This window comes from Salvelinus sp. IW2-2015, linkage group LG26 (assembly GCF_002910315.2).
Source record: "Salvelinus sp. IW2-2015 linkage group LG26, ASM291031v2, whole genome shotgun sequence".
NCBI lineage: Eukaryota > Metazoa > Chordata > Actinopteri > Salmoniformes > Salmonidae > Salvelinus > Salvelinus sp. IW2-2015.
The window spans coordinates 47,351,781-47,369,549 of record NC_036866.1 but is presented as its reverse complement, the minus strand read 5'-3'; the positions used below and the strand labels follow the sequence as shown (position 1 = coordinate 47,369,549).

Below are 17,769 nucleotides of genomic sequence, written 5' to 3'. Positions count from 1 at the left end.
TCTGTCTGTCTGTCTGTCTGTCTGTCTGTCTGTCTGTCTGTTCTGTCTGTTCTGTCTGTTCTGTCTGTCTGTCTGTCTGTCTGTCTGTGAGTGAGTGATAGAGGCTAACTAGAGGAACAGATGGAGCAGAAGTAACACATCAGAAGTAGAAGTATTTTTCATCTTCAGTTTAATTGTATTTTCTCTGGAGAAAAAAAATCAAGCTCAAATAAAAAAAGGAGGGCATCCCAACAACATGCCACACCAATAATAACAATGATCCACAAATAAACTTTATGTAATAGTATCATAAAAGGTAACAGGTAACACTGTTAAGTAGACCATATGCAAACTCAGTACTGTATTCACCTAGGGGAAAAACTAGGCCTGTATTCATAAAGCGTCTCCGGGTAGGAGTGCTGATCTAGGATCAGGTCCTCCCAGTCCATGTAATGTTACTCATAGTCTCTTCTCCGAGCCGCTGGAGCGCGCAGAGCCGAGTGCCCAGAGTCTTATTCATTCTGATCATAAAAGGTATAACTGATCCGAGATCAGCACTCCTACTCTTGAAATGCTTCATAAATATGGGCCGTGGACTAGTACTAAGAGCACCCTGAATATAATTGGAAGGGTCCATCCGAAATAGCACCCTATACTCAACTACCTTTGACTAGAAGCCCATAGGCTCTGGTCAAAAGAAGTGCACTATACAAGGAGTAGGATGCTATTTCGGAAGCAACCAAGAAGTTCAGTGACTGTATGTGTACTTCTTTTCCCCATACAGAGCATGCATGCAACACAATTACGATGAAAGCAATCCAAAATAAGGAACCATTTTACAGATGGATGAAGGAGGGTCGGAATGAATGAATGGATGGATGAYAGTGGTTGGACAGTACAGTGGGATTTCAGCTCCGCTCACACACCCTTCATGACAGACACAGGAAGTTTGGTGCAATAGAGAGAAGAGTTGTCATCATGTTGTGGTAAAATACGCGATCCAGGTCGCCTACTGTACACTGTCGTCACGTTGTGCAGGGTGTTAGATTGTCAGGTCATATTGATATATTTACTGCAATTTTAAAAACAGTACGGTGGAAGCTCCAGTTCTACATTGTTTATACCCACTAACAACGATGTGAACCTGTTTTCACCAAGTCAATCACTGCTCCCATATCTGCAATCCAAATGGAGGTACCGTATTTCAGGTTGACCGCAGGTGGATATGGTCAGGGCTGAACTGGCCTCAACAGTATCTTGTGAAATGAAAGGTCCAGAAATATGGATGATGTTTGAATACATCACCATGCACGTCAACAGATAAGAGAACATCCAAAACGTCAGACTGCAACAGCGAAGATGTCGGTCGGGTCAGGGTYGGTCGGGGTCTGTCTGTCTGTCTTACACTCACACTTAGAGGAGTTTTGAGGTGGAAATAATAGAAATAAATGATGACAAAACCACAAAAAGAATAAAACACCACTTCAAAATAATGWAAAATCTATACACATTGCATGTTTTGTTTTTTAAAGTGACTGAGCCAKTTAGAATCTTCTAKACAGTAGTTGGATTTTTAGCAGCAAATTCTCTCTTCCCCAATAAATATAAATGTATAAACGTCTCTTTTATTGGGCCAGTTTCACTGGGCCAGAACCCCAGGGGCCAAACCGTACTGTAGATAGGGGACCCTGGCAGATGGAGGGGGGGCCACGTAGAGGGAGGAGGGATGGGGGGTTATCCTACCCCCCTGGCCCTTGTAGACATCCATCTCTGGGACTGAACTATCTCTGACTGTATGACTATACAGTTAGCTGTTGAACAGGAACCTAGAAGAGCATGCTCTGCCTTCTGTTCCTGCCGTTGCCTAAGGGATAAAACAAAAGCAAAGCACAAATTCATAATTTTAAGGGACTACTGTGGTTTTATCATAAACCACTAGGTAAATGAAGACTATTAGGTGATAATAAATAAACACCTTTTTTCAGGGTATTAATGTATATTTAAATATCTTTTTATTATTGTTTTTCGTTTTTGAAAAACGGAAACATAATAGGTATTAATATTGATCCCTGGGGGACACCACTCACCTGACTCGGGATAGTTAGAGTTCCTATAGCCAGGATCTCTCTGCAGTTGGACCTCCTTCAGCGTAAATAGGGATATGCCTGAGACACACACACACGCAAAAGAGAGAAAAGGAAAAAAGATAAGGAACCCACACCCCGCAGAACAGCGTTACCGTAGCCAGAACAATTAGATGTCCATATTTAGAACACTCAGAGCTTTGTTACACAGTTGCAGCTGACTACTTGAGTGTGCAGACTGCCGACTCATATCACTGGAACAGTAAGCAGAGCCTGCCAAGTCTCCAGCCCTGCTTCCATCTCATCACTCACTCTCTGGCAGTGTGTATGCGTGCATCCCCAGGCTCTTGAAGTAGGGCTGTCTCATTGACTCGTCTGCAGACATCCGCTTCTTGGACTCGTACTGGAAAAGCAACGACAGAGAAACATTACAATGTGTGTGTGTGTGTGTGTGTGTGTGTGTGTGTGTGTGTGTGTGTGTGTGTGTGAGTTAATGAGTTAATGTGTTTTTAACCGTCCCTATTCAAATATAGTGGAACTCACTTTTAGAAATGAAAGCAGGAGGTCGATGCCGTCAGTGTCCAACCTGAGAACAGAGAATCACAGAGAGAGAGAGAGAGAGAGAGAGCGCGAGAGAGTTAGCGAGAGAGAGGCAGAGAGAAACAGGGAGAGAGAGAGAGAAATACAGAGGGGGAAGAGACAAGGGAGAGAACAGAGGGATAGGAGAGAGAGAAACAGAGGGAGAGAAAGACAGTGGGAGGGAAAGAGAGGCAGAGGCAGAGAGACACAGAGAGAGTGGGGGGGGGGTAGAGAACAGAGGGAGGGGTGTTAGATCGGTGGGAGTGACTCATGGTGGTGTAGCAAACTACAGGAAGGAAGCAGAGTCGACTATTCCACAGGATTTACTTCACAGGAAGTGAAGTGAACACACACACAGAAAGCAGCACAGCACAAAAGCACACACACACTTTTGGAAAACCTTTCTCTTACAAAGTCCTTTTTTGAAAGCAGAACGGCCAAGGTACTTCACTAAAAAAGAAACACCTGGATTTTTACACATAAGCCATTTACTTTGGGGGCTGACAARAGACATGTGGTGTAGCTACTTGTTTGTGGGAATCTGTGGAAATCACTAGGGAAAAGGCGTCTGATAAGGGGTGAAATCCTAACTTACATTCAAGTCAAATGGTCACTTAGYCATGCATTGGTGACAATTTGAGAACATCTTGTTCATGTTGTTAGGACCGTATTTGTTCATATTAACCCCCTCAGCTCCAACCCCAGGCAGGCAACCCCTACATACCTGGGTGCATGGTTGATAAGGGGCTGTGTCTTGTACTTGGGGAACTTGTAGGACTTGAACTCGTCCATGGAAGAGATCCCAGGCCAGCTGTCCTCTGTGGGTGTTCCTGTTTCAGGGCGGTGGGGGGGAGAAGATTTTCAGACATACAGGAGAGCTTTATTAAAGACCCAGTGCAGTCGAAAACATGATTCTCCTGTGCTTTATATACATTCCAACACTATGAGGTTGGAGTAATACTGTGAACTTGGGAGAATTATGATAATGCCCTTTTAGTGTAAGAGCTGTTTGAAAAGACAGCCTGAGTTGGAAGTCCCAAACCTCTTTGCCAATAACAGCTAATTTTCTGTTTTCTGTTTTCCACAGTCCAAGACAGTCCTAGCTAAATTAAACAACCACAGTACGGTACTTAATTGTTACCCATAAATTATTYGATATTGAGATAAAAACAGCTGCATTGGAGCTTTAATCCTAAAAGATGACTGCCTACACAAAGACGTAGGTTAAAAATAGACTTGGATAAACTACTTTTCCAAAGACAATTGTATGTGTGGTGCTGTGACATATACAAGCAGACTGAAGTTATTAATAACACACAACAGTGCACAACATTCAATGACATATGTGAGAGAGAGCAGAGAGCGAATTTATTTAATCGTAGCATGTCATGTCGTATTGCGCTCCTGCCACCAGATGGCAGCACTCACCCAGCAGTCTAAAGATGAGATGCAGTTCATCCTCCACAGTAGAACCAGGGAACAGAGGCCTCCCGGCAGACATCTCGTAGAAGATACACCCCACACCCCTGGGGTCAGATGGATTAGGTCAGGGTTCAAATAGATGTAGAACAAGTCAATGCCTGTCTTTATTAGGGGAGTCTATACACCCCCTTTCACTGAACTTTTCCTGCCCTTCGCTSTAAATTAGGTGCATGGCTATTCTCATTATTCAGGGGTAACATAAGGACYGCCAAAAGTGTGATAGATATAGGGGTCAAGATGGCTTTCAGTTTTGCATATATCATTCAGATTAGATTAAAAGAGCATGGCTCATTATAACCCTCAAGCAACACTCATGGTTCTATGTTGGTTCTCTCATGGTTCTAGATCACCTCAGCCCACTCACCACATGTCTATCTGTGTGGAGTACTCTGAGGAGCCCAGTAGAACGTCAGGAGGCCGGTACCAGAGCGTCACCACYTCGTTGGAGTATGTCTTAGTGGGGACTGACTTGGCCCGGGCCAGACCTGGGACAAAATAACAATGAGGGACATTTCGGTCAGACTTTACAATGTCAGCAATCATGCCAAACTGAGCCAAGCTGACCTGGACTGCGCTGGCCTGGTTCCGCCTCCACCGTAGTTGCTGGAACCAGACCAYGTGAAAAGAAAATATCCGAGCCAGCTCAGTACGGTTCAGGTTAGCACGATCGCGTGAAAAGCGTATTTGAGGAACAACCAGCGTTTTCAACCCCTAGAACCCAGGGCAGAATGAGAACGGATCTCTCACCGAAGTCGGCCAGTTTGAGTTCTCCTCGGTCGTTGATGAGCAGGTTCTGAGGCTTCAGATCTCTGTGAAGAACCTTCCGCTTGTGACAGTACGCCAGCCCTCGCAAGATCTGGAACAAGAATATCTGAGCCAAAACAACAAAGATGGTCAGCTCTCTCAAGGTAGTCAGATACTCGCAACTGTGTAAACACCAGCAAAAGTATTATTATCCGAAGCTATGCGAGTGGGGGGAAAAGGGTGTAGTAGTTTCCCTAAAATCTCCATTCGATAAGAATAACTTTATTTTTCCCAGAGAGAACTTCCATTTGTGGTGTGACACACTTCAATTCTTTGAGTTGACGTTGCGCTAGTCACCAGCAGAGAGCAGAGTGAGGATGTTCTCTACTACAGAAGGAGCCTGGTCTCTGCGGAGACAGGGAGGCCTCGGCGGGCAGCCTGTAGTGTACTGTAGACACTCACCTTGACGTTCTGCATGCTCAGGATGTTCCCACAGTCGTCCATGTACTGCTTCAGGTCCTTGTCCTGCAGGAGAGAAGACAAGAGGAGTCACTGGACGCAGCAGCAACAGAGAAACACCACGACACAATTACCTCGTACCCTCCACACCGACTCGGTACAGGTAGCCTGTGAGCGTAGCCAAGTTATCGTTACTCATTGTGTATTTATTCCTCGTCTTTCTGTTCTTTTTTTCTATTTTTTCTCTCAGCATTGTCGGGAAGGGCCCGCAAGTAAGCATTTCACTGTTAGTCTACACCTGTTGTTTACAAAGCATGTGAGAAAAGAACGTTTGATTTGATTGATTTGACCAGGCTGTACTGTTCCTGAAACTATCATGTGCTGTCGCATCCTATTCGTCCTATCTTCAGTGATATGCGGCGTCAGAAAGAGGATGCTGTTCTCACCAGGTACTCGAAGACKAGCGTCAGGGACTTGTCTGTGTGGATGATGTCGTGCAGGGTCACTATGTTGGCGTGCTTCAGGTCCTTCAGTAAGGACACCTCTCTGATTGCAGTGCAAGGTGCTCCCTCCTCGTGCTCCAGTCTGATCTCCTTCAGAGCCACCAGGTTGTCTGTCAGTTTACTCCTTCCTTTAAACACTGTAGCATACGTCCCCTGGAGGGAGAGAGGGGGGAGAGAGAGGGATGAGAGAGGTTGTCTATCAGTTTACTCGCCCCCCTTAAACACTGTTAGCATACATCCCCTGGAGGGAGAGAGGGAGGGATARAGAGATGGGTGAGAAACTTTAACTTTTGAGTGAGACCTCACTTACTTAGGGGTTAGGCTTAAACACCACGTTACACTCCGGCCCCCATAAAACCAGAGGGATGAGAGATTAGAGAGACAGAGAGGGAGAAGGATGACAGTGAGCGAGAGAGAGAGAGAGAAAGGGAGTGGGAGGGAAAGAGGGATGAAAGAACTAACAGATCCAATTGGACAGACAAGTGATTGTGCGCGTCTGAGATCAACTATATTACCTTTGGACTGCGCACAGTTACGGATCTACAAATCACCTTGCATCCTAATTAAAGGGGAAATGTGACGTTCAAACAACAAGCTATTCTGGAAAAAAGGTGAGGGACGGGGCTGGCAAAATGTACCCACTCAAATTCATAGACAGAGTTATGAATGCAAAGACTGACCATCCATGATTTTAATTATTATAATATTTTTTTGCTATACAGAGTTTGTTTACAATACAATTACAATGTTTACAAACAGTGGAGTAAAAACAACCATATATTTTAGATTCTGATGGGGAACGACAGTTGAACTGAGCTCATGAGCCATTTACAAGTTGTATTCTTCAAGAATCAATGGCTATATATAATTCAATTAAACGTCCAAAAATGGATGCAAGCAGCACAGCAGATTGCCCCTTTAACTAATCATTATGTGATCAAGATCATTTGAGATTCTGTCCTCTGCTCAAACTGATCCCCTCACACACTGATTTTCAGCTAAGAGTAGAGGTCAAGGTCTCTGTCCATTCAATGACCAGGTGAAGGTGCAATGACTGAGTGTCTAAGTCTGATTAATGACCATGGGAGACGAGCAGGTGTGGCCTTTAAGATAGCGGGAGATTTGGGTGATGACAAGAGTGGAAAAACACACACACACACACACACACACACACCTCTCCTAATTTGTCCAGTTTGATGTAGGTCTCCAGCTTGCCGAATCCAATTTCTGACTAAGAGAGGAAAAAGAGAGGAGTAAACAATATTATTAATGAGACTTATGTCCTCGTTAGCAGTGACGGGTTCACACACACACACACACACACACACACACACACAGACACACACACGCAGGCATGCACACACTTCACAAATCCTTCTAACGGCCTCACGTGTGTGTGTGTGAGAGAGAGAGAGAGAGAGAGAGAGAGAGAGAGAGAGCGTGAGTGAGTGCGTGCGTGCACATGTATGTGCATGCTCTATATGTTTCCATCCCATCCCTTCCTCCACTGACTGGGGCTAATTCCATTAAACACTGGAGGGACCATTAGCATATGGCACGAGAGGAAGCAGAGGAGAGGCAGTTTTGGTGCATGTGAGTGGAAGCATGTGATTCGCTCAACAGAACAGAAAACCGTACTGTTCCTCTATTCTCATCCCGACAGAGGCAAAAGCATTAACACATACACTCACTCACACACGGAACACAATTATGCAGTGTGCTCGCTGACAGATGCCCGAAGCATAAACACTAACACGGAGCACAATTATGCAGCGGTGCTGACGCAGGTCACTCTGAGGCTAGATTCGCTCTCCCCAAAAGTCTCTCTCGATCTGTTTTTCTCTGACCGACTTACAGTCTTCTCTCACACAGTTTTGATCTACATGTTGTCCGTCTATTTCTCTCGCTCTTTCGCTCGGTTTCTCTCCTAGAGGCGGCGTCTCAGTGGCTGGTCGAAGGAGACGCTTATATATTATATATATATGATATAGATAGATATGTCTCTCCTTTCCCTCCATCTCCCCCATCCTTCCCATCTCCCCAGTGTGTGTGTGTGTGTGTGTGTCTCTCACCAGTGATGCTCTTCGGGAGCGGCGGCTGAGGGGCTGGTCAAAGGAGGGGCTCGTCAGCTGTAGTTTCTCCAGGTAACCGTCTGGGATACGGATGTCGGCAGGCAGGGACAGGCGCTTGTTCAGATCCTACACACACAAAGAGAGAGACCAGAGAGAGAGAGAGAGACCAGAGAGAGAGAGAACCAGAGAGCAAGAGAAGACCAGAGAGAGAGAGAGAGAGCCAGAGAGAGAGAGAGAGACCAGGAGAGAGAGAGAGGACCGAGAGAGAGAGAGAGAACAGAGAGAGAGAAGAGACGACGCGAGAGAGAGCAGAGAGACCAGAGAGAGAGAGAGGACCAGAGAAGAGAGAGAGACCAGAGAGAGAGAGAGAGGAGAGAGAGAGAGAATAGAGGAGAGCAAGAGACCAGAAGAGAGAGAGAGACCAGAGAGCGAGAGAGAGAGACAGAGAGAGAGAGAGACAGAGAAGAGAGAGAGACCAGAGAGAGAGAGAGAAGAGACCCAGAGAGAGAGAGAGAGGACCAAAGAGAGAGAAGGAGACCAAAGAGAGAGGGAAAGAAGGGGAAAGAGAGAGAGAGAGAGGGGGTAGAGAGACAGATCGACAGAGACAGACAAAAAAAACGACAGACAGCCAGAGAGAAAGAGACAGTGAAAACAGTGAGTAAACACGCGAGTGTAAATCCTGAACACACGGCGTTAAACCTTAGATAAACAGAGCAAGTTCCAAACAAATACTGTGGATCCTAAACTAAATGGTGGAAGAGACCCTTGGACCAACACAGCCGCTGCTAGCCCCATGAACAACCTACTTTAGACTCCATTAGCTCAGGGTTTTCCAAAACGTGCACCCAAAGGGGGGCCCAGGACCGAGTTTGGGAAAATCTGTAGTAATGTGTGTGTGTGTGAGTGTACATAATGAAGGGTGGCCCCTGAGGCTGTGTAACAGACATGGGATCATGTTATCCCCAGACGAGCCTTGTCCCAAAACATGAACCTGATGACGTGTTATATAAAAACTACTAAACACACACACCCACCCACCCACCCTGGATAACTTCCCATAATGCAATTCCTCTATTTGTTAGATTACTGAATGCTAATATCTTTGGCTGTGTTAAATCCACTCCCACCCCTTCTGAAGCAACACTGAAGTCACACCGGGACACTATAAATACTGAACTTTCAACAAATGACCAGTGTTGACTCATATAAACCTAGTGTTGAGATAATCTACAATTTATTGGCGTTGACTCCTATATATACTATTTAGACACTGACTGACTTGACCCTTTGTGTTTGTCTGACTCAACGTGACTATGRCCTCATCTGCCCTTTSGTTGCATGTTGTAACTAGCGGGATTTTGATTTATACTCCATATGTTAATAGAATATCAGTATGTTTATGCCTTAGGTAAGTGTTATTGCGGCTATTCCTGGACTGTCATTCTATTTGTTTAAATGACAGAATCCTATTGGTCGAATTTGATCCCTCCAATGCCAGGATTGGCGATATTGGGGGAAGGGGGTGTTGACCTCTGAACCCCCCACCCTCTCCAGTCGTCCAATCAGCCGGTCCTAATCCTGTACAACGGTGCCCATCTGGAACGCATTACAGTCTGTAATCCCAGGCAGTGATGTAATCCCCAAAACAGCCATGCTTCCTCCCTAGTCTAGCACTACATTAGTTGGGTAAGAAATCCCGCTCAGCGCTCAAAGTCCTTTCCMACCGCTCTGCTAAAAACCGCTCCACGGTCACAGGGGAAGGGAAAAAAACTGCCGCTCCAAATTCACTCCATTCATTAAAATCACAATTTAACCAACACCCATCTGTTTTTGCGACTACCTCGACCTACCATTTGGTTTCGAAGTACTGAAACTAAACCATATGATTTGAAAGAAAAGCATTTGAGTTAAACATSAAAAGGTGAMTGTAAGAAGTGTTCATCATTTCAAATAGGCTACATGTCATATTAAACAGCATATAAMCACTCKAAATAGGTCAGGAGCCAGACAGGGAGACTAAGAASGAAGGCAAATGAATTATTTAGGCTATATTATCTCAATTATTTCAAGGCTTTGGCCTACAAAGAAATACATTGTGAAGCTTTTGCGAGTAGGCTGGTAGGAAAAGTCAGAGGTATTAAGTGCAACATTTTATTTGATTAAATCATTATAGTCTATAAATTGTGCATATAGGCTGTGACTTACTTAGAATGAAATACAAATGAAACAAACAGTGCCTTTGAATTAATTGAGATTAAAAAAACAAGTTTTGCCAGAGTCTGTGGTTTCAGGCTCATGCGATGGTGCCTRGAKATCAGRCCAGCAGTGAAGAATATCCTCTCCACACTTGCAGAGCCACTGGGGATGCTAAACACCCTTTATGCCACTCTTGCCAGGCTGGGCAGGAATGCAGAGTTCTTTTTTTTTATATATATACTGTATGTAGCCATAAAGGTTTATTGAAAGTTGGAACATGAAAGTTGGAATATGCCAGGCCTATTGGGCCAAAATCAATTACGGCCTTTTGTATAGATAATAGAACARAAATGAAGGAAACTTTTAAAGAGATAATTTGTTTTGTTTATAATGAGACAGTTAATTATCTACCCACCTCGTCCTTGTCTTTTAGCATGTGCAAGTCCACCGTCATGSTTTCGGGATATGTGTCTTTTCAGATTTCACAATCATTCTTTAGTTCTGGACATTACATCACAAGAAATGGCTCTTGGTTCTCATCTTTGTAGGTATCCTTTATTTTGCACCTGCGTGTGTTATCAGTTTCTTTATGAAAATATTTTGCGAATTCCATGACAGTAGCTAAAGCAAGGGGCTATAGCAGCACACAAGTAACCTACAAATGCATGCTGGGCCGGGCATGCCCTGAACTCGTGAAGTGAGCGCTACCGGGGTGCTATTGGAGGGAAATTGGAGCGGCCGAGAAGGCCAACGTTCCAGCCTTTGGGAATCTCGCTCCGTGCTCCAGTCAAATTGGGCACGCTCCTCGCTCCGCTCCAGCTCCACTCACATACTCTGCCACAGACACAGTGGCGGCTCAGTCACGGAGAACAGGGAATCCCCTCCTGCTATTTGGACGCTGTGTGTTTTAAGTGTGTATGATGTATATGATCAGCCTGGGTACCAGTCTGTTAAAGTCATCATTCCACTCCGTGCCGCTCCTTGAAGTGAAATGTTAGCAAAACAGTTTCTGCATTTCAGGCTAGTGTATGATGTTTTATACATTTCGTATGGTGGATAATACATTCTATTCKTCTCCTCTGTGCCTTACAGGCAACGTCACCCCGGCGTGCTGGTATGAGCTGTGTGATAGGCTCCAAGGAGGCTCCAAGGATCTGCTATTGATGGAGCAGTGGGAAAAGAAAGGCTCCTCGTGTGTATAGCTCCTTTCGCTCTCCCTGATGACACTTTCGCCACTCACCAGGCATGGGATGTGTTGTGGTGCTCTGGGCTGAAGCTGTGCTGSCTGAAGGGAGCCAATCGGACGGCTCAAACCAACACACAAAAAGCAGGACTCTGTGAGGAGATTCAAACAGTCTCTCCTGTCTACAGGAGGTAGAGTTTGTGGAGGTAGAGACAGGAGGTAGAGTTTGTGGTGTTTCACGTTACAGTGTTGCCCCCCTGAAATAAGCTGAACGTATTTGGGGGTTTGGTTGTTTTTAATATGGCCTGAACACTTGGCCTGCATCCCAAATGGCACCCTAATCCCTATGTTGTGCAGTACYTTTGACCAGGGCCCATATAGTGGACTTTATAGGGAATAGGGTGCCATTTKGAATGCAGTGACAGRAGCCCCTGAMAAAWCTCSARAGGTCCTGTGGTCAAAACAACCAATAAACACAGCTGGAGTGGACCTCCAATCAGACGCTCCCCCTCGAACGTCTCCCTGGTGATGGCCCAGCAAGTCGTAAAGAACATACRGTGGGTTTCCCTGTCTCAGAGTTCAACCAGTGCACCGCACAACCAGACTCAAACCAGTCATATAGTACATTGACAGATAATACTCGCTCTCTCTCTCTCTGTACTGTCATACTACACTATTTTGAAATAAAAATCAAATAAATACGTAAATACTTATCAAAGTTTTCTAGTCGCTCACACAGATTTGCAGAAATGCTTGTGTTTCTAGTTCCAACAGTGCCGTAATACCTAGCAATAGAAAATAAAACAAATAACACAATTCAGAAAAATAACAAAATAAGTTATATAGGATGAGCCATGACTAGAATACAGTATATACACATATAAAGTGGGTGAAACAGTATGTAAACATTATTTAAGTGATCAGTGTTCTATGACTATGTACATAGGGCAGCAGTCTCTAAAGTSCAGGGTAGAGTCCCGTGTGGTAGAACAGTGACTAAGGTGGTGACTGTTCAACAGTCTGATGCGCCTTCTTCACCTCACCGTCTGTGTGAAGGGACCATTTCAGGTTGTCACTGATGTGCACGCCAAGCAACTTGAAGCTTTTGACCCTCTCCACTGCGGCCCCGTCCATGTGAATGRGGGCGTGCTCTCTCTGCGGTCTTCTGTAGTCCACGATCAGCACCTTTGTTGTGTTGAGGGAGAGGTTATTTTCCTGGCACCACCCCGCCAGGGTTCTCACCTCCTCCATGTAGGCGGTCTCATCGTTGTTGGTAATCAGGCCTACCACCAATCAGGCCTCTGTCATCAGCAAACATGATGATCGAGTTGGAGACGTGCTTGGCCACGAACAGGGAGTAYAGGAGGGGGCTGAGCATGCACACCCCTGGGGCCACCGTGTTGAGGATCAGYGTGGCAGAGGTGTTGTTGCCTACCTWCACCACTTGGGGTCGGCCCGTCAGGAAGTCCAGGACCCAGTTGCACAGGGCGGGGTTCAGACCCAGGGCCCTGATCTTATTGATGAGCTTGGAGGGCACTACTGTGTTGAAGGCTGAGCTGTAGTCGATGAACAGCATTCATAGGTATTTTCTCTTATCCAGGTGGGATAGGGAAGGGTGCAGTGCAATGTCGATTGCGTTGTCCATGGATCTGTTGAGGCAATATGCGAATTGGTAGTGGGTCTAGGGTGTCGGGTAAGGTGGAGGTGATATGGTACTACACCAACCTCTAGTTAAGGTGAGTGCTACGGTGCGATAGTCATTTAGTTCAGTTACTTTCTCTTTTCTGGGTATATGAACAATGGTGGACATCTTGAAGCTAGTGGGGACAACAGACTGGGATATGGAGAAATTGAATATGTCCGTAAACACTCCAGCCAGCTGGTCTGCACATGCTCTGAGGACGCGGCTTGGAATGCCGTCTGGGCCGGAAGTCTTGCACACTTAAAAACACACTTAAATGACTTACTCACGTTGGCCACGGATGTTGTTTTCCTCGAAGCAGGCGAAGAAGGTGTTTAGCTCATCCGATTAATTAGGGCCGATTTCAAATTTTCATTGGCTAATCGGCCGATTACATTGCATTCCACGAGTAAACTGCGAGGCAGACTGACCACCTGTTACGCGAGTGCAGCAATGAGCCAAGGTAAGTTGCTAGCTAGCATTAAACGTATCTTATAAAAAMCAATAAATCTTCACATAATCACTCGTTAACTACACATGGTTGATGATATTACTAGTTTAACTAGCTTGTCCTGCGTTGCATATAATCAATGCGGTGCCTGTATATTTATCATCGAATCACAGCCTACTTCGCCAAATGGGTGATGTTTTAACAAAAGTGCATTCGCGAAAAAAGCACAATMGTTGCACGAATGTACCTAACCATAAACATCAATGCCTTTCTTAAAATCAATACACAGAAGTATATATATTTTTTTAAACCTGCATATTTAGTTGAAAGAAATCCATGTTAGCAGGCAATATTAACTAGGGAAATTGTGTCCCTTCTCTTGCGTTCATTGCACGCAGAGTCAGGGTATATGCAACATTTTGGGCCGCCTGGCTCGTTGCGAACTAATTTGCCAGAATYTTACATAATTATGACATAACATTGAAGGTTGTGCAATGTAAAAGCAATATTTAGACTTAGGGTTGCCACCCGTTTGATAAAATACGGAACGGTTCCGTATTTCACTGAAAGAATAAACGTTTTGTTTTCGAAATKATMGTTTCCGGATTTTACCATATTAATGACCAAAGGCTCGTATTTTTGTGTTTATTTTATTATAATTAAGTCTATGATTTGATATTTGATAGAGCAGTCTGACGGCAGCAGCAGGCTCGTAAGCATTCATTCAAACTTTACTGCGTTTGCGAGCAGCTCTTAGCAGTGCTTGAATCACAGCGYTGTTTATGACTTCAAGCCTATCAACTCCTGAGATTAGGCTGGCAATRCTAATGTGCCTATTAGAACATCCAATAGTCAAAGGTATATGAAATACAAATGGTATAGAGAGAAATAGTCGACGCGTCATAATTCCTATAATAACTACAACCTAAAACTTCTTAACTGGGAATATTGAAGAACTAGGAATATTGAACCAGCAGCTTTCATATGTTCTGATCAAGGAACTGAAACGTTAGCTTTTTAACATGGCACATATTGCACTTTTACTGTGTTTTTGCATTATTTAATGTGTATACCGCTGTAGCTGTTCATGAGGAGTGCCAAATTGAGCAGGGATGGGAAGACTTGATTACCCAATGTCTAGTCCTGGCTCAAACCTCTTTGCATGCATACAGTACATCAATAGAGAATAGATGTGCTCTCTGTCAATATGCTACAGTATGAAAGCCAATACATCATGTGTTGACGTCACGAGAATAATCAACAGAGGCTTTTGATGTTGTGTGAATGCCCATTGATTTTTCTCTTCAGTTTTTTGTTCGTTCCCAAGGCAGGTCTTGTTGCTATGTACTTGGCTGGAAAATCACCAGTCTCTTTTCCTCGCGGATATCCCTCAGCATACGCACTTTATAGTCTAATGTTTTTCATCCATATGCAAAAGGAAGACTTGAAACCACCCCGTGTTAAGCTGAGGTGAGAACATCTGGATAGTTTGATGAGGACATACGTGTGGTGTCCCAGCAAACCATAATTGGTTTTGTAAAAGTTCCCAGAACTTTCGTTAGGTCACGGCAAATGTTCTCATAATACAAAAACTGTCCAGTCGTGCTGATGATAATAAAATGTTTGTATTAAAACATTCACCTGACGTTGCAAGAACGTTCCTAGAACWCATTTCATTTGTTCTTTTAAAGGTATACAAACATTGTATAATCATCAGCATGACTGGACAGTTTTTGTGTWATGAGACCATTTGATGCAGCCTAACAAATGTTCTGAGAACTTTCACAGAACAAATTTTTGGTTTGCTGGGACAACATTCCCGGTACATTGTGTTATTATTTCCAAACTGAAATGGTCCACCCACACAGACAGCGTGGTGAAGAAGGCGCAGCAGCGCCTCTTCAACCTCAGGAGGCTGAAGAAATTCGGCTTGTCACCAAAAACACTCACAAACTTTTACAGATGCACAATCGAGAGCATCCTGTCGGGCTGTATCACCGCCTGGTACGGCAACYGCTCCGCCCACAAYCGTAAGGCTCTCCAGAGGGTAGTGAGGTCTGCACAACGCATCACCAGGGGCAAACTACCTGCCCTCCAGGACACCTACACCACCCGATGTCACAGGAAGGCCAAAAAGATCATCAAGGACAACAACCACCCGAGCCACTGCCTGTTCACCCCGCTATCATCCAAAAGGCGAGGTCAGTACAGGTGCATTAAAGCAGGGACCGAGAGACTGAAAAACAACGTCTAAGCTGTCTCTTATACACATCTAGATGTGTATAAGAGACAGACTCTATACCATCTACTGCATCGTGCCTATGCCGTTCGGCCATCACTCATTTATATATTTTTATGTACATATTCTTATTCATTCCTGTCTCTTATACACATCTAGATGTGTATAAGAGACAGTGCCTATGCCGTTCGGCCATCACTCATTTATATATTTTTATGTACATATTCTTATTCATTCCTTTACACTTGTGTGTATAAGGTAATTGTTGTGAAAGGGTTAGGTTAGATTACTTGTTAGATATTACTRCATGGTCGGAACTAGAAGTACAAGCATTTTGCTACACTCGCATTAACATCTGCTAATCATGTGTATGTGACAAATACAATTTGATTTGATTTGATTTATTACATTACCTGGTAAGCTAAGGAGAACGTTTGGGGAATGTTCTGTGGTGGTTGTTACAGATGTTGAGCACAACATTTTAGTGAATCTTAGAACATTACAAGGATATTTCATTWAAAAAAGTGTTGAACAAAATCGTTCAGCAAAAAATGGTTTCATCCTAATGATAGATAAAACAAACCCTAACAAAAAAATGCTACTGTTAAAAACATTTGAAATGATTAAAAACCTGTCCTCCAAGAGTGTATGAATCGCTCCCAAACAGCACTTCCTTTCCTCCGTATGAGTTGGTGAAGCAGTGATGGAGGGATGTAGCGATAGAGGGATGAAGGGGGTGTCAGACTCACCTCTGCGGAAATGCGCCGGTTGCCCCTGTTCCTTAGACACACCCCTGTGGGAGACTGCACCTCGTCTGAGCTCGTCCCTGACGCCTGGTCGCTCTCTCCATCAGAACTCATCTTCATGTTCTCATGGACAATGTCTGAGAGAGGGGGAGAGAAGGGGAGGCGGGACAGAGACAGAGAGACCGAGATTTTTTTTTACATGAAGTCAACATTTCAAAAATGTCCTGGATAACTGTACAATCAGTGTTTGATAAGACCAGGGGGCCCATAAATGTATGAGTGAGGTTATTCTTTCCATCGACTCAACTTGATGTCATCCACAGCTGCTGCTGCTGGGGACTATAGCAGCCACTCCCTGATTAGTTTCCACTGTCCTGCCCTCTCTCCTGACTCAAGTGACACTGTGTGTGTTTGTGTGTCCATGCCCATGTGTGTGTGTGTCTCACCGAGGCGGCTGCCGTTGCGGGGCATGGCCATGAGAGACCCTAGCCCCCCTCCTCCTCCTATGACACTCTGAGGTCTCCGTAGCGGGGGCTTCTTAAAGGGACCAGTGTACTGGTGCAGGAAGGAGTTAACACTGTGGGCTGAGGGGGGGCGACCATGACCGTTCCTCACCATGGGCTCTGTGAAGGGAGGGAGAGAGAGAACTATGTGACAACCAGTTCAGTTCAGTCCAGTACATACTACACAGACACCTTGGCTTTGGGCACCAGCTATCATACTGTAGGTAGGGTCAGGAGGCTACACCTTGTTTTAGTCAGGTCATATGGTCAGACTGAAAAAACAGCTTCTATCTTAAGGCCATCAGAATGTTAAACAGCCATCACTAACATAGAGAGGCTGCTGCTCAACATACAGACTCCACTCACTAGTCACTTGAAATAATGCCACTTTAATAATGTTTACATATCCTACATTACTCTCATATGTATTTACTATACTTTATACCATCCATTGCATCTTGCCTATGCCGCACGGCCATCGCGCATCTGTGTACATATATTTGTATGTACATATTCTTATTCCATCTCCTTACATTGTGTGAATAAGGTAGTCGTCGTGAATTTGTTAAGATGACTTGTTAGATATTACTGCACTGCCGGAACTAGAAGCACAAGCATTTCGCTACACTCGCATTAACCATGTGTATGTGACCAATAGCATTTGATTTGACCTGTCAGGGGGATTGATTGTTTTGGCAAAGGAGAAATGCTCCCTAACAGCGATGTAAACAAATTTGTGCCCAAAATGTTTCTGTGATCTTTAAATTTCAGCTCATGAAACATGGGACCAACACTTTACATGTTGTGTTTATATTTTTTGTTCAGTGTATATTGTTTCTCAACAGGGAATCCATGTTGACTTGACAGA

General features: G+C 44.5%; 1 protein-coding gene across 1 annotated transcript in view; it reads right to left on the bottom strand.

The window, feature by feature from the left end:
* Window positions 1-152: 152 nt before the first annotated feature.
* The window catches only part of LOC111952931 (cyclin-dependent kinase 17), a 50,998-nt gene continuing 33,381 nt past the window's right edge, over window positions 153-17,769 (bottom strand). The window contains exons 3-16 of the mRNA XM_023971957.2: window positions 16,845-17,021; window positions 16,402-16,535; window positions 7,903-8,028; window positions 7,005-7,061; window positions 5,774-5,983; window positions 5,331-5,393; window positions 4,872-4,995; window positions 4,489-4,609; window positions 4,071-4,168; window positions 3,367-3,472; window positions 2,607-2,649; window positions 2,376-2,466; window positions 2,067-2,144; window positions 153-1,843 (exon numbers count right to left, since the gene is read on the bottom strand). Of these exons, the coding sequence (XP_023827725.1) occupies window positions 1,806-1,843; window positions 2,067-2,144; window positions 2,376-2,466; window positions 2,607-2,649; window positions 3,367-3,472; window positions 4,071-4,168; window positions 4,489-4,609; window positions 4,872-4,995; window positions 5,331-5,393; window positions 5,774-5,983; window positions 7,005-7,061; window positions 7,903-8,028; window positions 16,402-16,535; window positions 16,845-17,021 (1,466 nt within the window). The 3' untranslated portion in view covers window positions 153-1,805. The remainder of the gene's footprint in view (window positions 1,844-2,066; window positions 2,145-2,375; window positions 2,467-2,606; window positions 2,650-3,366; window positions 3,473-4,070; window positions 4,169-4,488; window positions 4,610-4,871; window positions 4,996-5,330; window positions 5,394-5,773; window positions 5,984-7,004; window positions 7,062-7,902; window positions 8,029-16,401; window positions 16,536-16,844; window positions 17,022-17,769) is intronic.